At 40.8% G+C, this 18,839-nt stretch overlaps 1 protein-coding gene across 3 annotated transcripts in view; it reads right to left on the bottom strand.

Annotated features, from left to right (window-relative positions):
* ALMS1 (ALMS1 centrosome and basal body associated protein) overlaps nt 1–18,839 on the bottom strand; it is a 69,509-nt gene that overhangs the window by 17,356 nt on the left and 33,314 nt on the right. Inside the window, exons 7-14 of one of the 3 annotated variants that reach the window (XM_077816043.1) lie at nt 17,979–18,149; nt 11,864–13,053; nt 10,053–10,094; nt 7,072–7,189; nt 5,097–5,345; nt 3,649–3,893; nt 2,226–2,406; nt 721–784 (exon numbers count right to left, since the gene is read on the bottom strand). In XM_077816043.1, the coding sequence (XP_077672169.1) occupies nt 721–784; nt 2,226–2,406; nt 3,649–3,893; nt 5,097–5,345; nt 7,072–7,189; nt 10,053–10,094; nt 11,864–13,053; nt 17,979–18,149 (2,260 nt within the window). The remainder of the gene's footprint in view (nt 1–720; nt 785–2,225; nt 2,407–3,648; nt 3,894–5,096; nt 5,346–7,071; nt 7,190–10,052; nt 10,095–11,863; nt 13,054–17,978; nt 18,150–18,839) is intronic. The other 2 variants (XM_077816042.1, XM_077816041.1) reach the window with 2 other exon arrangements.

Here is an 18,839-nt window from a genome sequence, read left to right on the forward strand (position 1 = left end):
CAAAGGAATAAAATAAAATAAAAACAAAACACACTAGCCTGAGTACTTTTAGGGAGAACAAAGGTAACAAAACAAACACTACATATGCTCATGACACACATAAGGAAGGAACAACTGCTCGTTCTGTCAGAGGCCAAAGGTGGTAGGAGAAGGAAGTGAGGGGGGTTCGTCCGTGCAGTGCTAAATAGCCTCAAGGCAGACCACGAGGGAGGGAGAGCACATGCGCGGACTCAACTGGACACTGCTACCAAAAATCTCCACACACAGACACCTAAAGTGGAGCACCCATAGGGACACTACTCGACGAAGAACTCTGATTTACTTTTCACTATTTGTGGTGCTTGATTACTTTTTGCATTTCACTCAGTTTGTCCAATGGCTAGGCTATTCACTGACCAAAGGCTTATGTTCCTAGACCATTTCAGTTCTAGTGCTCACCTACACAATTCTGCAACGTTTGACTTGCAAACATTGCAGTGAAATGTTCAGAGGTAGCTAAAAGAAACAAATTTCCCAAAATAAAAAAAAAACATGGAAACTTCTATTAATAACAAGTCATACTCACCTTCTGACAGAAAACCTTCCATTTTGTACCTAAACCACCTGATGTTTCCCAAATGTCCAAAACCTTCACTTGCAAGAGTGATTTATCTATTCTCACCACCCCATTGAGGTCACCTGATTTACAGTCTATTTGAAATAAGTCTTTCTTAGCCTTACCGTTTTGATCTCTGAACCATTTCACCTTTTAGAATGGTCCTTCTCTTCTGTTTAACCGGGCAGTCTAAATGGAAAGGCAAAGTTTTGAGCCTGATAAAACTTTAAAGCTTACAAAAACAGTGAACAAGTTTGTTTAGATCAGAGAACTGTTCTAATGCACTCTATATGATTTTATGGAAATATGCTAATGAGTGTGAAGATAATGTAACTGGAATATGCTTCATGCAAAAGGTCTCTTGTAAGGTATCATTACAAAGCCTATAATCTACTGAGTGTGGTCATCCAATTTGTATAAATGTATCATTCTTGTATCTGAAACTAGAAATATGAAATATAACTCTGAGGTCCTATTGTAATTATGCAAAGTGGGGGTTATTAATGGTGGCTTGGAATCTTGATGGCTCCCATTAACCAGGACAATTGGTTGTAAATGGCTCTGTTTACTTGTAAGTCTTCCTGTATACGTGTGTGCTGGCAAGTGGGCAATGAAATCTTACAGTGACATGTGATCATGTCACCTGAACTGAAATCCATCTTTTACCTGGTGCTTTTCCATTTAGGAGGAGGGGTGTGAACCCAGAGAGGGACAAAGGATTCCCACCTTGTGCAAAAGATATATAAGGGGGTGGAACAGAACAAAGGGAGCTGCAATCATGAGAAATCCCCTAGCTACCACCTGAGCTGGAACAAGGACTGTACCGGGGAAAGGATTGGGCCCAGACTAGAAAGGAGTCTAGTCTGTGAAAGACGCTTTCTGGAACATCTCTGAGGGTGAGGTTTCATCTGTAATCAGTTTCTCACTGTATTTGGCTTCGACTTGCATGTTTTTGTTTTCTTTTGCTTGGTAATTTACTTTGTTCTGCCTGTTATTACTTGGAACCACTTAAATCCTACTTTTTATATTTAATAAAATCACTTTTTGCTTATTAACTAACTCAGAGCAAGTATTAACACCTGGGGGAGCAAACAGCTGTGCATCTCTCTCTATCAGTGTTATAAAGGGCAGACATTTATGAGTTTACCCTGTATAAGCTTTATACAGAGTAAAATGCATTTATTTGGGGTTTGGACCCCATTGGGAACTGGGTATCTGGGTGCTGGAGACAGGAACACTTCTTAAGCTGTTTTCTGTTAAGCCTGTAGCTTTTGGGGAACATGGTTCAGACCTGGGTCCGTGTTTGCAACAGGCTAGCATGTCTGGCTCAACAAGACAGGGTACTGAAGTCCCAAGCTGCCAGGGAAAACAGGCTCAGAGGTAGTCTCAGCACATCAGTTGGCAGTCCCAAGGGGGTTTCTGTGACCCAACCCATCACAATCTCATTATTCATATAAAATGGATAACTATCCTATTATAAGAATGCATATATAAAATGAATTTATATAAAATGAATAAGAATGTTAAAGAATCTAATTAGAAATATGTACACTTAGAATAATGCTCTGTAGGCAAACAGCGTACATTCAGTATTTCCTATAGAGCATGAAAAGGCATAAACATGAGGCACCTCTGTTATAGAGCAGGTAACTAGCATTCTTATAATCCTTCTTCTCAGGGGGATTGAACAGCTCCTCTCGCTCACTCTGCAACACACTCTGTAGCTTCCTTTCTTCCACGATGAGCTTCAGGCGCTTCACACGCTCCCCAGAGCGGGAGATGAAATCAGGGCGGTGCAAAGCAAGAGCCTCCTAAGAAGGTGAAAAAACCCTCAGAGTAAAGTAGTTTCAGGACGTTCCTTCAACCTGGGAGGGGATGATCAAAATATCTAACCCCATGAGTGAACCATGGCAAGCATTCCTTTCAAAGAGTCATCCTCACATGGCACAGAATGCTGCATCCATAATGCTGAGCAATTCTCTGGGGATCTTGTTAGCAAATACTTTGGTTTTAAACAACGTGAAAGCTAACTGGCTGAGGAAAAGAGTAGCTGAAATAATTTGCAAAAAGGATGTAAAATTCAGTTTAAACAAGCAGGCCAAAGATCAGGCAGCCACACACACAGGACAAGATACTGTTAACCACAGAATTAGACACCTCCATCAAAATAAAACGAAAGTCCATTATAGCTATCTTTTTAAATAGCATATGTTCATTAGTGTCCACATTATGTTGGCTTCTAAGGAAAGTTTTTAAATGGGGTCTCAGCATTTCACTTCCATTTTAACCCCAAGGTTTAGTGGTAATAAGAAGCTTTCAATATGCAAAGCCAATGAGTACTATGACTTGGCTGCATCTGAGACACCTTCCTTGAACTTCTTCCTGATGTCTGCTTGTGCTGACACAACTGCCTTCACTCTGCTCTACTCCTGTATCTCAAGGCAGCAGGCGATTATGCCCTTGCTGAAGTAGGTGTGAAACTCACTGCCCCTTGACATCAACTTCTGTTCAACCCTCCTCACTTTTGATCATCACCATAAAACTGTATTTTTCACACTTGGCCTTGAGTGTCTATATAATTTGCTGTGTGGGTACTTGAAATCCCCATTTTAGTTTCCATTTCATAGGTAAGTTCCCTGTTTTTATTTTATTCACTGTTTAAAATGTATCACGCTCTTTAATCTTTATTACTAAGCATCCATGGATACTTCTGCAGGGCAGCAATTAAAAAACCAACTTGCTACTGCTGCTGCTACATTCCTTCTGAAGCCCAACAACATGAGATTTGATCATCCTGATTATCTTAGCTTGTATAGGCATAGGTGTTATAAAATGTATACAATTATCCAATCCTTTTTTCAAAAACAGCAATAGTGTTGTATTATAGGTTGTGTTGTTGACTACCTACAGCAGTGAAAGCAAAGTGGTGAAAATCAGGGCCACAAGTTTTGGTTCTATGAGCACCTAAACATGGCTTAATCTTCTCCATCTTTTCACCTCTCTCCTCCAAAACTTACAGTAAAACAAGAACCTCTACAGTGGAGTGTTCTTACCTGCAACGTCATTTTCACAAATAGTCTTGGGGGCTTGTTCTCAACATCTCTTACTGGGACTACCGGTTGAATCTTGATGCTGCCTTGCTGCTTTTGCCAGTTCCTCTCTCGGAGTGGATCTCTCCATGGCTTTGTGTTGGTCAGTGGCTCAAACCAGGATGGACCTGGACCAGAAAAGGAGCTAGATTTGTTCTCCTTCCTAGAGTCGGACTTTAAATCCTCAGCAGGAACAAACCAGGAAACTCCTATTGAAAATATTTTTTAGAGCCAAAAAGGAAAAATTAGAGAAAAATTTATTTTGAAGAATATACAATTTCTCATTTTCCATCTCCCTTTGAGCGTCTATGTATACATAGTGTCACTAAACACAATTAGAGGCCTGATCCTACAGTCCTTGCTCACGTCAATAGTTCCACTGATTTCAATGAGACTATTCATGTTAACACCAGGGCTGTTTCAAACAACTGCATTTGCCAAACACTAGAGAAAGTCCTCGAGTCTCTATCAACGAACAGGAATAAAACACTCTTTGAAATGGCTCAGCTAAGAAATTTCTCTTTACTTATACCCTCAATTACTAATAATTTCACATTGCTAAAGCACCTGTAATCCCAAAAAGTCCTATGGCTCTTAAAGATGTTTCTGAGGGCACATGCTTTTCATCTTCCAACGCCATTATGTTCACGTGCTAGGCCCTCCTGAATTTACAGCCTTCTGGAATTTAAATACAACTAGAAGATACCCTTTAGAAGTTTTCAAGTGAAGCATATACAAGTCTGTGATGAGTAGGATTATCTGTTCCTAACCAAAAGATGATAAAAAATTGCATCAAGGGATGGAAACTAACATATTTTAGAACATTTCAGCAGCCAGGCAGCTGAGTGTTGATGGGAAATTCAAATTAGGAGGCTGGACCCTGTCCTTCCCCAAGATACAACCACAGCTGAAGAGGGAGACAAGAACACTTCCTTCCAACATTATGACCTTCTCTTCACCTGAAAACTCACTTATTCCATGAAGCCCTCAATAAATGAACCAGTAAAGTTATGAAATACTGAATATTATCATTTTAATATATGCAGCTTCACAGAAATGCTAAGATGTTCACATGCCTAAACAAAGTATCCATGTGAGCATATACTTGATTTGTCTTTTCTTGCCACATTCACTCCCTATATTTGTCACCATCATTTGATATATCATGCCTGAAATTTAGATTGTGAGCTCTAACACTTCGGGGCACTAAAAATAATCAACTATAAACACTTGATAAAAGTTAGTGATTCCATTGCCTTTTAAAAAAATATAATTGTGCCATTGTTAGAAACTGTTCTTACAGGGCCAGCTAAAGATCTCATGAATATATACATTGTGTACTGGTAATATATGCTGGCTGATGTGAAATGTGAGCACTTCCCCATTCACAAAGGTGCAATACTGGGTCTGACCTTGTGGTAGCTGTGGCCTGTTGCTTCCTGTCTTTTTGTCCATGAGAAAATTGCCGGGCTGTCCCTTCAGTTTCCCCTTGCCTGGTGGGTTTTGAAAGTCTGAAAACCCACCGTCCAACTGCCCAAACCCACCATCGGCACAACTTGAGGGTTTCTGTGGCCTCACTTGGCTAGATCTTGGGGTGGGGAAAGTCATACCAACATCTCGAGTGTTTTTCTTAGTTGCACTGTTCACAATCTCCAAATCTCCTGTAGTTCAAAAGAAAGAAAAAGGAACACATTACTCGGGAGCAGCAGTGACTCAATAAGCTAAGATGTTGGAAAGCCCTCCCTGGTCCTTCAAACTAGGTAAGTGGCCTACTGCCATACCCCCGTGTATTCTAACCATGTCAGATCTCATAAACTAAGCTGGGTTGAACCAGACCAGAAGATTGATAGAAGACTTCCGAGGATCTACAAGCTGCAGAATGTGGTGTTAGTGATTCAGAAGGTGGTACTTGTGCAGGTTTTGTCAGAGTTTTTTGCCATTTTACTGTAATCTTAAATATGGGGCTGGAGGACTCTAAGGGTTGGTAAAAACAGACTCACGCCTTTTAAGTTATCACTCTAAATCCAGCTCAAGTTCAGTGACCAACGGTTGTTACTATATGATGATCCATGTGAAGTTAGTTTAGTGCCATCATTCTAGCTCCCAGGGCAAAAGGTGTCTACATCACAACACCATTAACACAACTGGAACTCTCTTGTTGGCAGTTACAGCAAAGGTCAAGCACTGAAGGGGATGAGAGAGTGAACTACCACCTCTCTGCTAGAGGAAGATTCCTGTATCCAGGTTGAGGCACAAAGGTAAGTCAGCATATGCTTGTGCTGCTTACATTTTACTGGATAAACAGAATCCTTTGCTCAGGATGATCAGTCCAGCACTTTCCACGGATGCTAAATTTTATTTGTAAAGATTTTTAAACAGTTGGGATGAAAGGGAGAACTAAAAATGTGTACAACTGAAGGTGTTAACCAAGGCTTAAGAAACTGTAAGAAATCTTGGAAAAATGTCATGAACATTTACCATCCCAGATGCAAAGTTTACTCACAAAATAATGATAATGAAAAACAGGTATTTTGTTTGCCCATAAAAAACAGTCACTCATCCCTTAAAGGAGGATTTTGCAAGCCTGCTTTCAGGGAATGGTGTAATTGAAAATTGCCATTGGTGGGAGGGGGGAAGAGCCTGAACACAGGAATTATACCAGTCAATGGATACATCATATCTTAAGCAGAGGACAAGAGATGTTCAAAGGGACAATACTGCGAACAGGGATAAAGGGTGCTGTTGGCATGCTGACTACACTGATAAAATAGCAAGTGCTTAGAAAGACATTCAGTGACTTACATACAGACAAAGGACCTCAGGAACTTTAGAACTCTTGCAAAAGAAAAATAACATGGAAGCTAGAGCTAAGTCACTTATTTGATACTTTTCAGAGTAGCAGGCGTGTTAGTCTGTATCCGCAGAAAGAACAGGAGTACTTGTGGCACCTTAGAGACTAACAAATTTATTAGAGCATAAGCTTTCGTGGGCTACAGCTCACTTCATCAGACGCAACGATGAAGTGGGCTGTAGCCCACGAAAGCTTATGCTCTAATAAATTTGTTAGTCTCTAAGGTTCCACAAGTATTCCTGTTCTTTTTATTGGATACTGAGAAGGATTAAAGGTCTGGGTTAGCAGAACTCAGATGAGCAATGACATTGGCCAGTAGCATAGTGGGAGCCAGCAAATGGAAGTGTCTGATCTTAACACAGTACTTTATTGTGAAAGCATCTAAGCAGTACAGTTTGTGGGCAGTGAATGTCCAGTGTACATACCAGTCTGCAAATACATGCATTAGACTCTGAAGCAGCCCTCTACGATGGTTTTGAAGAGATGAAAGTCAGAAGTGAATAAGCAGAGGTGAAGTTCGGACCTAAGAAACTCACCTGCTTGGATGCCCTTGTTTAACATCCGTATGTGTCGCTTGTTACCGAGGGCAGAACTTGGTCCACAGGAACCGTTGATTGTAGCAACAGAATCTGATGAAATAACAGAGTCTGACATCTAGAAAAAAACATAACAGGTTCTTGGGAATCTCTATTCGACTCAAGTCAGCATGGGGGCAGAGGTGAGGGGTCAAGCTGCAAAGGAGCAAGAGTCCCAAGTTCAGTTCTTAAAATGATTCAATTAACAATCGACCACAGGCCTACAAACATCTTTCCACAACTTTCTACACAATTCCGCTAACCTTGGCTTCCTTTTGTTTAGAAGAATGGACATACATTGCTGGCATCAAACCTGATGAACTAGGAGCGTCACTCTGCCAATTTTTCAGGTGAGAAAATGGCAATGCTTTAACAGCTCTGCCACCAGTAACTAACACAATCAGCCACGAAATCCTAATGCACATCCATTCACATATATAATTGTTTGCTTTCTTAAAATAAACACTGTTGTAGAAATGACATTTTTTAAAGCTTTAACTTCATGCACTAGCACAGTGGCTCTCAACCTTTCCAGACTACTGTACCTCTTTCAGGAGTTTGATTTGTCTTAAGTTTCATCTGACTTAAAAACTACTTGCTTACAAAATCAGACATTAAAATACAAAAAAAAGTGTCACAGCACACTATTACTGAAAAATTGCTGACTTTCTCATTTTTATCATACAATTATAAAAAAAATCAAATGGAATATAATTATTGTACTAACATTTCAGGGGGTGAGGAGACAAGTGGCGAGGTGAGTGGCAGGGGAGTAAGGAGGCAAGCAGCAAGCCAGCAGCAGGGTGAGGAGGCGGGTGGGGGGGTCTGGCTGCGAGGGGGGAGTGAGGAGGTGAGTGGCAGGTGTGGGGGTGAGAGGAGGCGAGCGGCAGGTGAGGGACTGAGGTGAGTGGCAGGCGGATGGGCAGTGGGTGGAGCCCCCCTTTGGGGAGGCTAGCCCCCAACTGTAACTGTTCCGTCTGCAACCCCCGGAAGCCGGAGTACCGAGACCCCCTACTCCCACTGCGGCTGAAGTCACACGCCCCCCCGCCGGGAGAAGCCCCGAGCGTCCCCTCCCACCCCATCCGGCCAGAGGAGCCCCGGGCTGGCTGAAGCCCCAAGACCCCACCCCACACCCAACACATACACCTGCCCAGAGGAGCCCCCCCAGCCAGAGGAGCTCTGGGCCCGCCAAAGCTCTGAGTCCCCCGCCCCACACCTGCCCGGAGGAGCCCCGGGCCAATCACAGCCATGCCTCCCCTCCCCAGACCCAAGCCACCCACATATGTTTTTCATTATTATTTGGACTTCTATTATGTCAAATCATTTTTAAATTTACTTCAGAATTGTACAGACAACCACTTTTACCAAAAAAGCAAAAGAATATTAAAAAAAAAGACAAGAACATGCACAGCACCTAATTTGTATTTCTATTGTGTTAGGTCCAGTAAAGAATAGAGATAACTGCAACATTTTTATTATTCGCAAAAAGAAAAGGAGTACTTGTGGCACCTTAGAGACTAACCAATTTATTTGAGCATAAGCTTTCGTGAGCTACAGCTCACTTCATCGGCATCCGATCTGTAGCTCACGAAAGCTTATGCTCAAATAAATTGGTTAGTCTCTAAGGTGCCACAAGTCCTCCTCTTCTTTTTGCGAATACAGACTAACACGGCTGTTACTCTGAAACCTATTTTTATTACTGAGTCTGCAAAAAAACCCCAAGACCTTACATAAATAAATTACAAGGATTTGGATGTGTATATGTGCACATTACTTTATTAACTTTAGGAAAAATAAATAATTTTAGGAAAAAAAGTATCAGTGTGGCCACCAGCAAGAGTTGGTGGCTGCACTCTGAGGCCACCAAAAAATTTGTTGCTAGAACCCCTGCTCTAAAGTGAGTCACACATTCCCACCCTTTGGGCCAAGGGTACCTGAATGCTGCAGAGCCTGTTAGGGGAAGGGACTAGCCTGGAATTCTGATGTGTTCTCTTGCTGCTCAGTAATGATTTCTGGTTCTACAGTACCAGAGAGAAAGCAAAGGACTTTCAAAAAGGCATCAGTGAAGGTTCCCCCACATTTTTGTACCCCCCCAAAATCAGTGTTCTTTACTAAGGTGAAACCCATCCAGAAAATAGTAATTTATAAGAAACAAGGAGCTAAGTACCTGGGAGATTGCACAGGCACTAGTTCAATATAAAAATAGAACTAGCTGCACTCACAGAGCCTAACATTGAATGAGATGGCTTTGTAAGTTTGTATAATGATCTTATTGCCCTTTAAAATGTAGGGTCTTTTGTCTGTGAATATAATGCACCTAGTTACACAAGCTTTGTATTCGGATTATCTAAATGGGGATATGTTGGTGCTTAAATAACACAGCACTTATTGACAATGCTTCTACAGCCGTCAATTCTGACCATATGGCGTCAAACAGCTGTTGCAATGAAGTTAGTTGTGCTTCATTTTTAATTAGGAAACAGATTTTTCTCACCTATCACAGTAATCCGTATTCTATTTATAACTCATAATACTAAATATGATGGGAACGACAGGAGCTATATTTTATTGCTCAGGAACTATTGTACCTTCATTGTCACCAAATCGACACAATGCATAATTTCAATCACCACATTTAAAAGGCCTGGTTTTTATTCTCACACATACAGGAATGCGTCACTTTGCATCTTGTAAAATCAATTACTGCTCTGGCAGATTTTACAAGACAGATGTGGCAGATACACACCTGCGTATCAGAGAACAGAATCAAAATGCAGATATACATTCTGAGAAAACAGAATCCTTATTCTATATGCAGAACAACGTGATTTCCCTCCCATCCAAACAAGCATTTCAGCATTCAAGAAGGATTAGATATATTCAGTCATTCAGCAATGAATATAAACATGCTTATTTCCATTTAGACCAACTTTAATGCAAACCTTGGTTTTGCAGCTGGCGCCAGATATAGCTTTGAGGGGTGCCTTAGGAACAAGATAAATTATATTAAATAGCAAACACCCTGAGGAAGGGTCCAGAGTTTGTATACTGTTCAGCATAAAATTGGCATTGAAATGATTAATAAATAAAAAAAATTATCCAAAACAGGGTTCTGTGGAAGAAGAGTTGACAATATTACTCAGATAAAACACAGATATAATAAACATGATTATAAAAAGGGTGCCACTCTCTTATACAACATATTTATTCTATAATAATTTAAATATTGTGCAGTACTTTGTCTTGGAGTAGTGGTTTCTATAAGTAAAAAGGAAAGTTACTTACCTGTACAGTAACTGGAGTTCTTAAAGATCTGTTGTCCATATGTACATTCTACTAATGATGTGCACACATCCCATCCATTTGAGTTCTAAATCTTTGGCCAAAAGTGTCCGTGTGGACACGCTTGTGCTCGATGCACCCTTGCGCCCTTAGTCAAGTGCATAAACGGATAGAGCACACCAACTGCCTCTGTTTCCTCTCCACTGCAGAATCCTGGTTGGTAAAGGACTCTGAGGTACAGGGGATGGAGAGCAGGTTGAGGGATGTCTATATGTACAACAAATGCTCAAAGAACTCCAATTACAGTACAGCTAAGTAATTTTCCTTTCTTCTTCAAGCAAACATACATATGCATACTCCACTAATGACGACTCCCAAGCAGTGGACAACTGTAATGGAAGGAGCTTAGACTTAAGAGCATAAAAATTCCACAACCCTGCTTTCCCAGTTTCATCTGCTGAAATATGGAGGTAGACAGGGAATATTTAAGTGTTTGGAGAGCAGATATATTTGGAGCTTGTTGCTCTACAGGGTCTCTGACAGACATAAACAGGAAGCAAAGGAAGGAAGTGAACGAAGGGGTGTGATGGGGCTTAATTCCCCACTGCCTGTAAAATAAGGGAAAGAACCTAATTAGTTATGCTCCATACCTGGGAAGTGATTAACTAATTGCCTCCTGGCCAGAGGAGGTGAAGCTAAGCTGTATAAGGAGCTGAGACAGCTCAATAGAGAGGAAGAGACCGAAGAGAGAGAAGCTAGGGAGAGTTCTCTCTTCCTGGGAAGGATCTGGAAGAAGGTCCAGTAGTTTGGGAGTGGCTAGGGCCAGGAAGCAGAGCTATAGAAGTAGGCTTAATTCCTGTGGTGGGGCCCTAGAATGTAGACAAGTCCTCAGCTTGGGGACGGGGGATGGGGTAGAAGGCCAGCTTAAATGGTATTTGGACTCCCAGCAGAGAAAAGCCTGTTGGGCGGGGGGAGGGGGGGGCAGTAAGCTGACTAGGGGAAAGAACTGAAGTTGAGCCCAGGAGAGGCAAAGGACCTTTTGTTTGTGAAGCCAAACCACACAACAGGACTGAACTATTATATGACTTGGCTGGAGGTCCAAATGGGAGTGGTCACTGTGTCAGAGAAAGTAGCCACCACATGGGGTACAAGAGGCTAAGACCCCTGCAATGCTGTGTCCAGGAAGAAAGGTGTACCTAGAGGCAAGGACGCCCCTTGACAAGGGAAGAGAGAAAACAGAACTTGATTTTGCTGCCCTGGAAAAAGGGAGAAGAACTTGATTTGTTTTGTGGGCTACTTTTCTCACTGGTGAGGGAAGCCTATCCTATAATAACCCTCTCTCTAGGCCAGTATCAACCATTCTCCAAATAAGGAATGATTACTATGTTTTCCACTCTGTTTATGATACAGCATCAACAAAGCTATTAAAAAAAACCTGTTAGGTTGCCTCTTGATTTAACTGATCACATACCTGAGTATCTCTTCTTTTTTTATGTCGCTCAGCAGAAGTCATGTTAGGATATTTCAAGCCCACTACTTTACTTCTTCCCTTGTCCCACTTTTCAGAGCGACTTTTCTGCTGATGGATGGTGCAATACAGTTTGGACAGTCTTGGTGACAAGCGTACTCTTTCATGCCCAAAAGCCCTGATCAGCCTGGCAGTGTCAATGGTGGAAATGGAACTGCTCACCTCAGTCTGAGAAGTTGTTTCCATCTCTGTTTGGGTCACCATGTCTGATTCAGAGGCAGTAGAATCTGTCACCACAACATGGTCTTTAGTAGGCATGGTCTCTAAAGAGGTGTCACTCAGAGGATCTAAATATTTTTGTTTCAAGAATCTCTTCATGTGATTGATAGTTCTCTCTCCTGCCCTTTGTTGTCTAGACTCAACTCGTCTTTTTTCATCATAACTGGTATCTGATCTTTCTTCAGCGTTCAGTACATTTCTATAAGCGTCTAGGTTACTTTCATATACCTTCTTGTCCTGATGTCTTATTTTCTTCTGCTCTCTTCCCCTAGTTTTCTCTCCAATATTGCTCTTGCCATTCTCTGTAGGCATTAGTGAATGCCTAACAGGATTCTGGAGGACTCGGGCCAGTCGATCAAGGCGTTCCACTAGGGACAGCTCATTGCTGATCTTAAGATTATGAAGGTGGTGCTTCTTTTGACGCTCTAAAAACTTAGTCCAAAGCTCATCCAAACTGCCAGTGGAATAGGTACTCTGTTTTAGTGGCAGATCCATCTTCTGTCTCCTGCTTAAGTCAGTCCTTTGGCTGCTTGATAGCAGATAATCTCTGACCTTCTTTTGGTCCTCTTGTACAAGCTCTTTCCCTGAAGCTTCTTTCCCCAAAAATGCATTGAATCTCAAGTCCTCAACCTTGCTATAATCCATTTCTGCAGTTAGTGGGGAGAATTCATCCTCCTCACCCTCTTGAGGATAAACAGAGGAAGAGTGTTGATCTTTCTTGGCAGCTCTCCAGTTTTGGAAGAAATCTCTTGAAGAAGGTCCAGTGTGTCCAATATCAGTGCACTCCTCTGAAGGCTCATCATTAGAGAGGAAGTAACTCTCATGTTGCAGGGGCACTGGATGGTGAAGGTAAAACTGGGCTGTCTTGAAAACTGAATGAGTTGTTTTTACAGATTCCAAATGATTCACGGACTCTGAAACAGAAAGAAAACTGCTGTTTTATTTCCCCACACACACAAATGATGGCTACTGGCTTCTTCAGAAAGAGTCTCCTATAAATAGGGAACTCTCATTCCACAGGACTCCCAAAGCAGTTTACCAATTGCAGGTATATATGAGTCACTTCACACAATGCTGAAATGCAACCTCTAGGATGGAATCTGAAAGTTATTAACAGTGCACAGCAGTTTTATACAGACATTAAGGCTAGGAAATGAAGGGGAATACCATACCCATTAAAACTGCAGGAGGAATTAAACATGCAGTATGTAATTTCCCAAACTGGCATATGGACAGGATGCTGAGGTTAACATTTACTCTTTCAAAAAGTGCCATAAGATCTTCAATGACAAGCAGCCAAAAACTCAGTTTTACCTCTCTTCCAAAGGATGAAACCCCTAGTATATAGTGCCATGCTACTAACTTAAAAGAATGCCACTTGTAAGTGATGCTACTTCCTGTATCACCCTGTTTATGTCTTGGAGGTATCCCACAGAAGTATTGACCAAGTCTTAGCTTGTAAAATCTGATGGGATTACTCAGCCCAAAGTAGAATGGCTGCAAGGAAATCCCACCAAAAGATGATGTATGTAGAATGACCTGTGTTTTCAAATAACTACACAATGTATTATAAATGAGATTTTAATTAATATGAATGTATTTTGTAGGCATGCACTGCAGTAAGAATATGCATCCCAAGTCAAAAGAGAAAATGCTTGTAAGGAAATGCTCCAGACTTAACTGGATGAATAATCATCTCTAAAAGGATATTTATGAGTATGTAGAGAGCCTACAGGAATTGAATAGGGGATGGATCAGCAAAGAAAGCTACATCTTGGAGGTCAGAAAATGTAGGGTTAAAGTGAAAACTGCCAAAAGTCAACCTGAGTTAGACTTTGCAAAGTAAATTAAAACAAAAAGTAAAAGATTCTTTAGCCATATAAATAAAAAGGAGCAAGGAAAAAAAAGAAATGATGTGTAGTGAGCTTGGAGTGGAAACTAAGGATAATCTAAGAGCGTGGCCCCAAAACTAAATGTTTATTTTGCCTGTTTTCAATAAGAAGATGATGTAGAACATGGGGGCAAAGGCAGGATGGTTAATGGGAATGAGCATATTGAAACAGAAACTACTACATCTGGGGCAGAAACAAAACTCAAAGAGCTTAATATACTTGGGTCTGGGGAGATGGGGGAGTCGAGGAGGGGAAACTGACACATGAAATTGTTAGTCTGATAGCAAGAATTTTTCATAAACTTATCGAAGTGGGGGTGGTACTGTATGATTGGTGAATAGCAAACGTAGTACCTATATTTAGGAAATGGGAGGGGAAAGCGATCTGACCTCAATGATATGCAAAGCTTTAGAACAGAGTTCAAAGGAAAGAATCATTAAAGACATGGAAGTAAAAGGAAAATGGGATAAAATGCAACATGAGTGTATTAAAGGTAGATCATGCCACACTGACTAGATATCTTTCTTTGATAAGATAACTAATTTTTTAGACAAGGATAATGCAGTAGATGTAGTCTATCTGGATTTCAGTAAACCATTTGCAAAAAGAAAAGGAGTACTTGTGGCACCTTAGAGACTAACCAATTTATAATAATATAAATTGGTTAGTCTCTAAGGTGCCACAAGTACTCCTTTTCTTTTTGTGAATACAGACTAACATGGCTGCTACTCTGAAACCAGTAAAACATTTGATATGGCACCACATGGGAAATTACTAGTTCAACTGGAGAAGGTGGGGATTAGTACAATAATTGTAAGGTGATTAAGGAAGTGGCCAAATGGGAGACTAACAGGTTTTGCTGAAAGTAGAACCATTGGTTTGAACAGGGTTGGTTTACTTCTGGCTTTCCTCAAAGACTGGTCTTTTTGTCTAGTATTGTTCTTCCCCAAGAGAGAAAGGGTCATTCCCTTATCTCATCTTTTTACTCCTGTAGCCTAGCATTTTACGAAGAACACCACATAGAAAACAGACTGGGAGGCCAGCTATTACTTCTTTTTAAGGAGAGGATGATATGTTGTAGGAGTGAAGGGAAACACTACACAAATTCAATGTATGGGAGCTGTAGCTCCCAGATGCGCTTACCAAACAAGCAAGGTAAACATGAGAGGATATTTTACTACAACATACACGTGGATATTTAAAACTCAAAACAATCTCCACTCAAGGAGCAGAAAAGCTTCAAGGAAGATTTCTCCCCAGGTGAAAGTGATCAAGAGGAATGTCCACTGATGTGCTAGCCTGGTCTCCTGGAATGACCTCACCCCAGTCAGGTTGGACTGTCTACTAGCTCAGGAATACAATAATTACACAGAAGTACTCCATAAACATTCATTTAATTGAAGATCTTCATTTAACATGTTTATGTGATATTAAGAGGAAAAAATGGGCTCCAGAGAAATCAGACACTTAATTCAGAACCCACTTTGCGCTCATCCCTCATTAGTGGACATAATTACATTACCTCATTGTAACTTTTTCAGTTCTTGTTTGGTACAAAGAGTATTTCATAATGCTGTACAGAGCACTAAGTGTAACTCTAATGGAATAGACACAAATCAGACATCAAGAATTGTAACATTCAAAAACTAGTCAGAGAACACTTCAACATCCCTGGTCACTCAATTTCAGACCTAAAGGTCACAATTCTCCAACAACAAAAACTTCAAAAACAGACTCCAAAAGAGAAACTGCAGAAATGGAATTAATTTGCTTGAACACCATTAAATTAGGCTTGAATAGAGACTGGGAGTGGATGGATCATTACACAAAGTAAAAACTATCTCCCCATGCTAATTTTTTCCCCTACTGTTACTCACACCGTCTTGTCAACTGTTGGAAATGGGCCATCCTGATTATCACTACAAACGTTCTTTTTCTCCTGCTGACAATAGTCCACCTTAATTGATTGGTCTTGTTACAGTTGGTATGGCAACACCCATTTTTTCATGTTCTCTTTGTATATATATATCTTCCTACTGTATTTTCCACTGCATGCATCCGATGAAGTGGGTTTTAGCCCATGAAAGCTTATGCTCAAATAAATGTGTTAGTCTCTAAGGTGCCACAAGTACTCCTCGTTTTTTTCCCTAATGGAATGGATATCTGCTTGCAGTAGAGATGGCAGTCACGCAGCAATTTTTTCACTTAGAGTAAAAAGCACAGGACAAATTTTGCCCAGGAATAAGAGGGAGCAGCTTCCACTGATGTCAATGAAAGCCCTGATCCTACTCGTACTGTTGGTAAACTCCCAACAACTCAAATAGGACCAAGATCTGGAATGTCAATCAAGACTAATTTTAGCTACTTCCATGGGATAATTGACACTTCATACATTATCTCAATATAAAAAAATGCACTTATGTGCATCACAGAGTAATGTTTCCAATGGTGCAGTGTCCCCTCTAGCAGAGTGCTGCAATGATAAATTTGAGCTTCTGCCTCTAGAAATCAGTTTCTAGTTTTAATATCAGCCAACCCAAGCTACGAGGGGGAAGGAGTAAAGATACAGTAAACCCAACAGATATTAATATTCAATACTTATAGAGATGAATCAGTACCTGGCAATGTGACGTCAGGTATCCCTGGACATGAACAAAAGGTCTAATGAGTCTATGGAGCCATCCTGTCACATTTTAGTTGCCAAGAAATTGCTATTCAACGACCTCATGATAATTTTCCACACCTGACTGAGAATACTTTGCACTAAGTGTGCCTTTTATTGGATGACCTCAAAGCATTTTACTAAACCTTAACTGAGCTTCAGCACCCCTTGCATGTTGTTAACTGTAATTATATCTATTGTGCTATTGGGGGAACTGAGGGAAAGAGAGACACAAATAACATGATCATGAGAAATCAGTGAGAGTACAACTCCTAGTCCTGTGCTCTAACCACACACTCTCCTGTGTAGCCAATTAGTTCATTTTATCCATATATTATTGTACTGTATGATGTTATGATTAACTCATATGCTATGTTACAAATAATTAATAGATTTAAGTTGTAGAATTATAGAAGTATAAGACTGATAAGTATTTAGAAGTGATAAGTATGCATTAGGTATCTAAGTATAACAGGGCTGAAGGCCAAGGCCTGTAAGATTTTAAGCTTAGTCATACTAGACCATATATGTTTACGAAGTGCTTGACATAAGTAAGTGACCAAAGACTGACCCTATGCCACAGGATCATGAGAAAGATGTGCCAACAGATGGTGTTACAAAAATTGACCGCAAGGTACTGTTTAAAACCATGAGGTATTGATACCCTGTTCTCTTCCAAAATATGTCCTGACATCAGGGTAGATGTTGTGTGTAGATGCTAATGAGAATAAAACAACCTATGAAAAATGGGTTACTCCAATATTCTTGGGGGGCACAATACAGATAAGGAAAATGAGTGTTGACACCTTCATGCATATGCACACAGTATTAGGTGTAGACAGAATCACATGATAAGAGAGGGTGCCTGGATTGGGTAAAATGAGTTACCTATAGGAAAACTCCAGCAGGAGCCAACTCTCTCCTGTGGATCAATTGGCAAGCCATCCATCAGACCCGCAGAATATCGTTGAGGATGTGAGTATGACAACGGTTATAATTATTGCATAGTTTGTTATAGGATTTCTATATGCATAGGTGATTGTAACTTTACTTATTGTTTTAATGCAACTTGTAAAACAGATTAGATCCTGTACTTGTGAATGTATGTGTGGTCACTATCCTTGGTCTTCATGTGTTCCTAAAGGCTCTAAATCTGAAACTGTAGCAACCAGAGCCGAACCCCTGGTGGTATAATACAACATCACTAAATTCACTTTAAATAAAATAAAAGGCTTTACCTGTAAGAGATACAGAAACGAAAAATGCACATGGATAATCTAATTACCTGTAGTAGCTTCCAGTGATGTCTTTTTTTCTTTTGCCCAGGCTACCTTAGGCTCAGATCTCTTACTATAGACACCCTCTTTATGTTTAATAGCTACAATGTCTAGAGGATTCTCATCCATGGAGCCAAGTACCTTTGCTGGAAAATTTGGAGGAATAGCATCATTTGATCCTATAAATAAAGCAAGCAACATGGTCACAGAGGTTTATGATAACGAATAAAAGGTTAAAGCGAAGCAGCACAGAGAAGGTACAGTTTTAAGAACAGGCCAAACCAGGCCACAACCTAGAGCAGTGGTGGGCCGCAGGGATGTGCAAGCCACTGTTTTTCCACAGCTCCCATTGGCTGGGAACGGCAAACCCTGGCCACTGGGAGCTGTGGGCGGCCAACAGTCAATGTAAACAAACTGTCTCGCGGCTCACGAGCAGATTACCCTGATGGGCCACAGGTTGCTCACCACTGACCTAGAGCTTTCATGTCACAGCAAATGACTGAAAGGCAGCTAACATAGGGAGTTTAATTTATTGCCTGAGTAAGGCATTATTAGTAGTGCATTCAACTAATGAACAACATAGTTCTAGTGAAATAATACCAGCAGCTTAGTTTTTCTATAGTACGTAGTTTTTCTATAGCGCCTCTGATCCCACGATCAAAAGATGCTTCCCTCTGAGGTAGGCAAATATTATACCCATTTTACTACAGACAGGCACATAGAGGTTAAGATCACACACTCAGAGGTCCAGACTCCCTCCTGCTGATCTTCATATTCAATTTTAGATATTTTCATTGACTGATGCAAACAGTTATTTTCTGGGATCTGTACAGGGAAGGGATGAAGCAAGCTGACAGACGTATGAAACA

This window comes from Eretmochelys imbricata, chromosome 4 (assembly GCF_965152235.1).
Source record: "Eretmochelys imbricata isolate rEreImb1 chromosome 4, rEreImb1.hap1, whole genome shotgun sequence".
NCBI lineage: Eukaryota > Metazoa > Chordata > Testudines > Cheloniidae > Eretmochelys > Eretmochelys imbricata.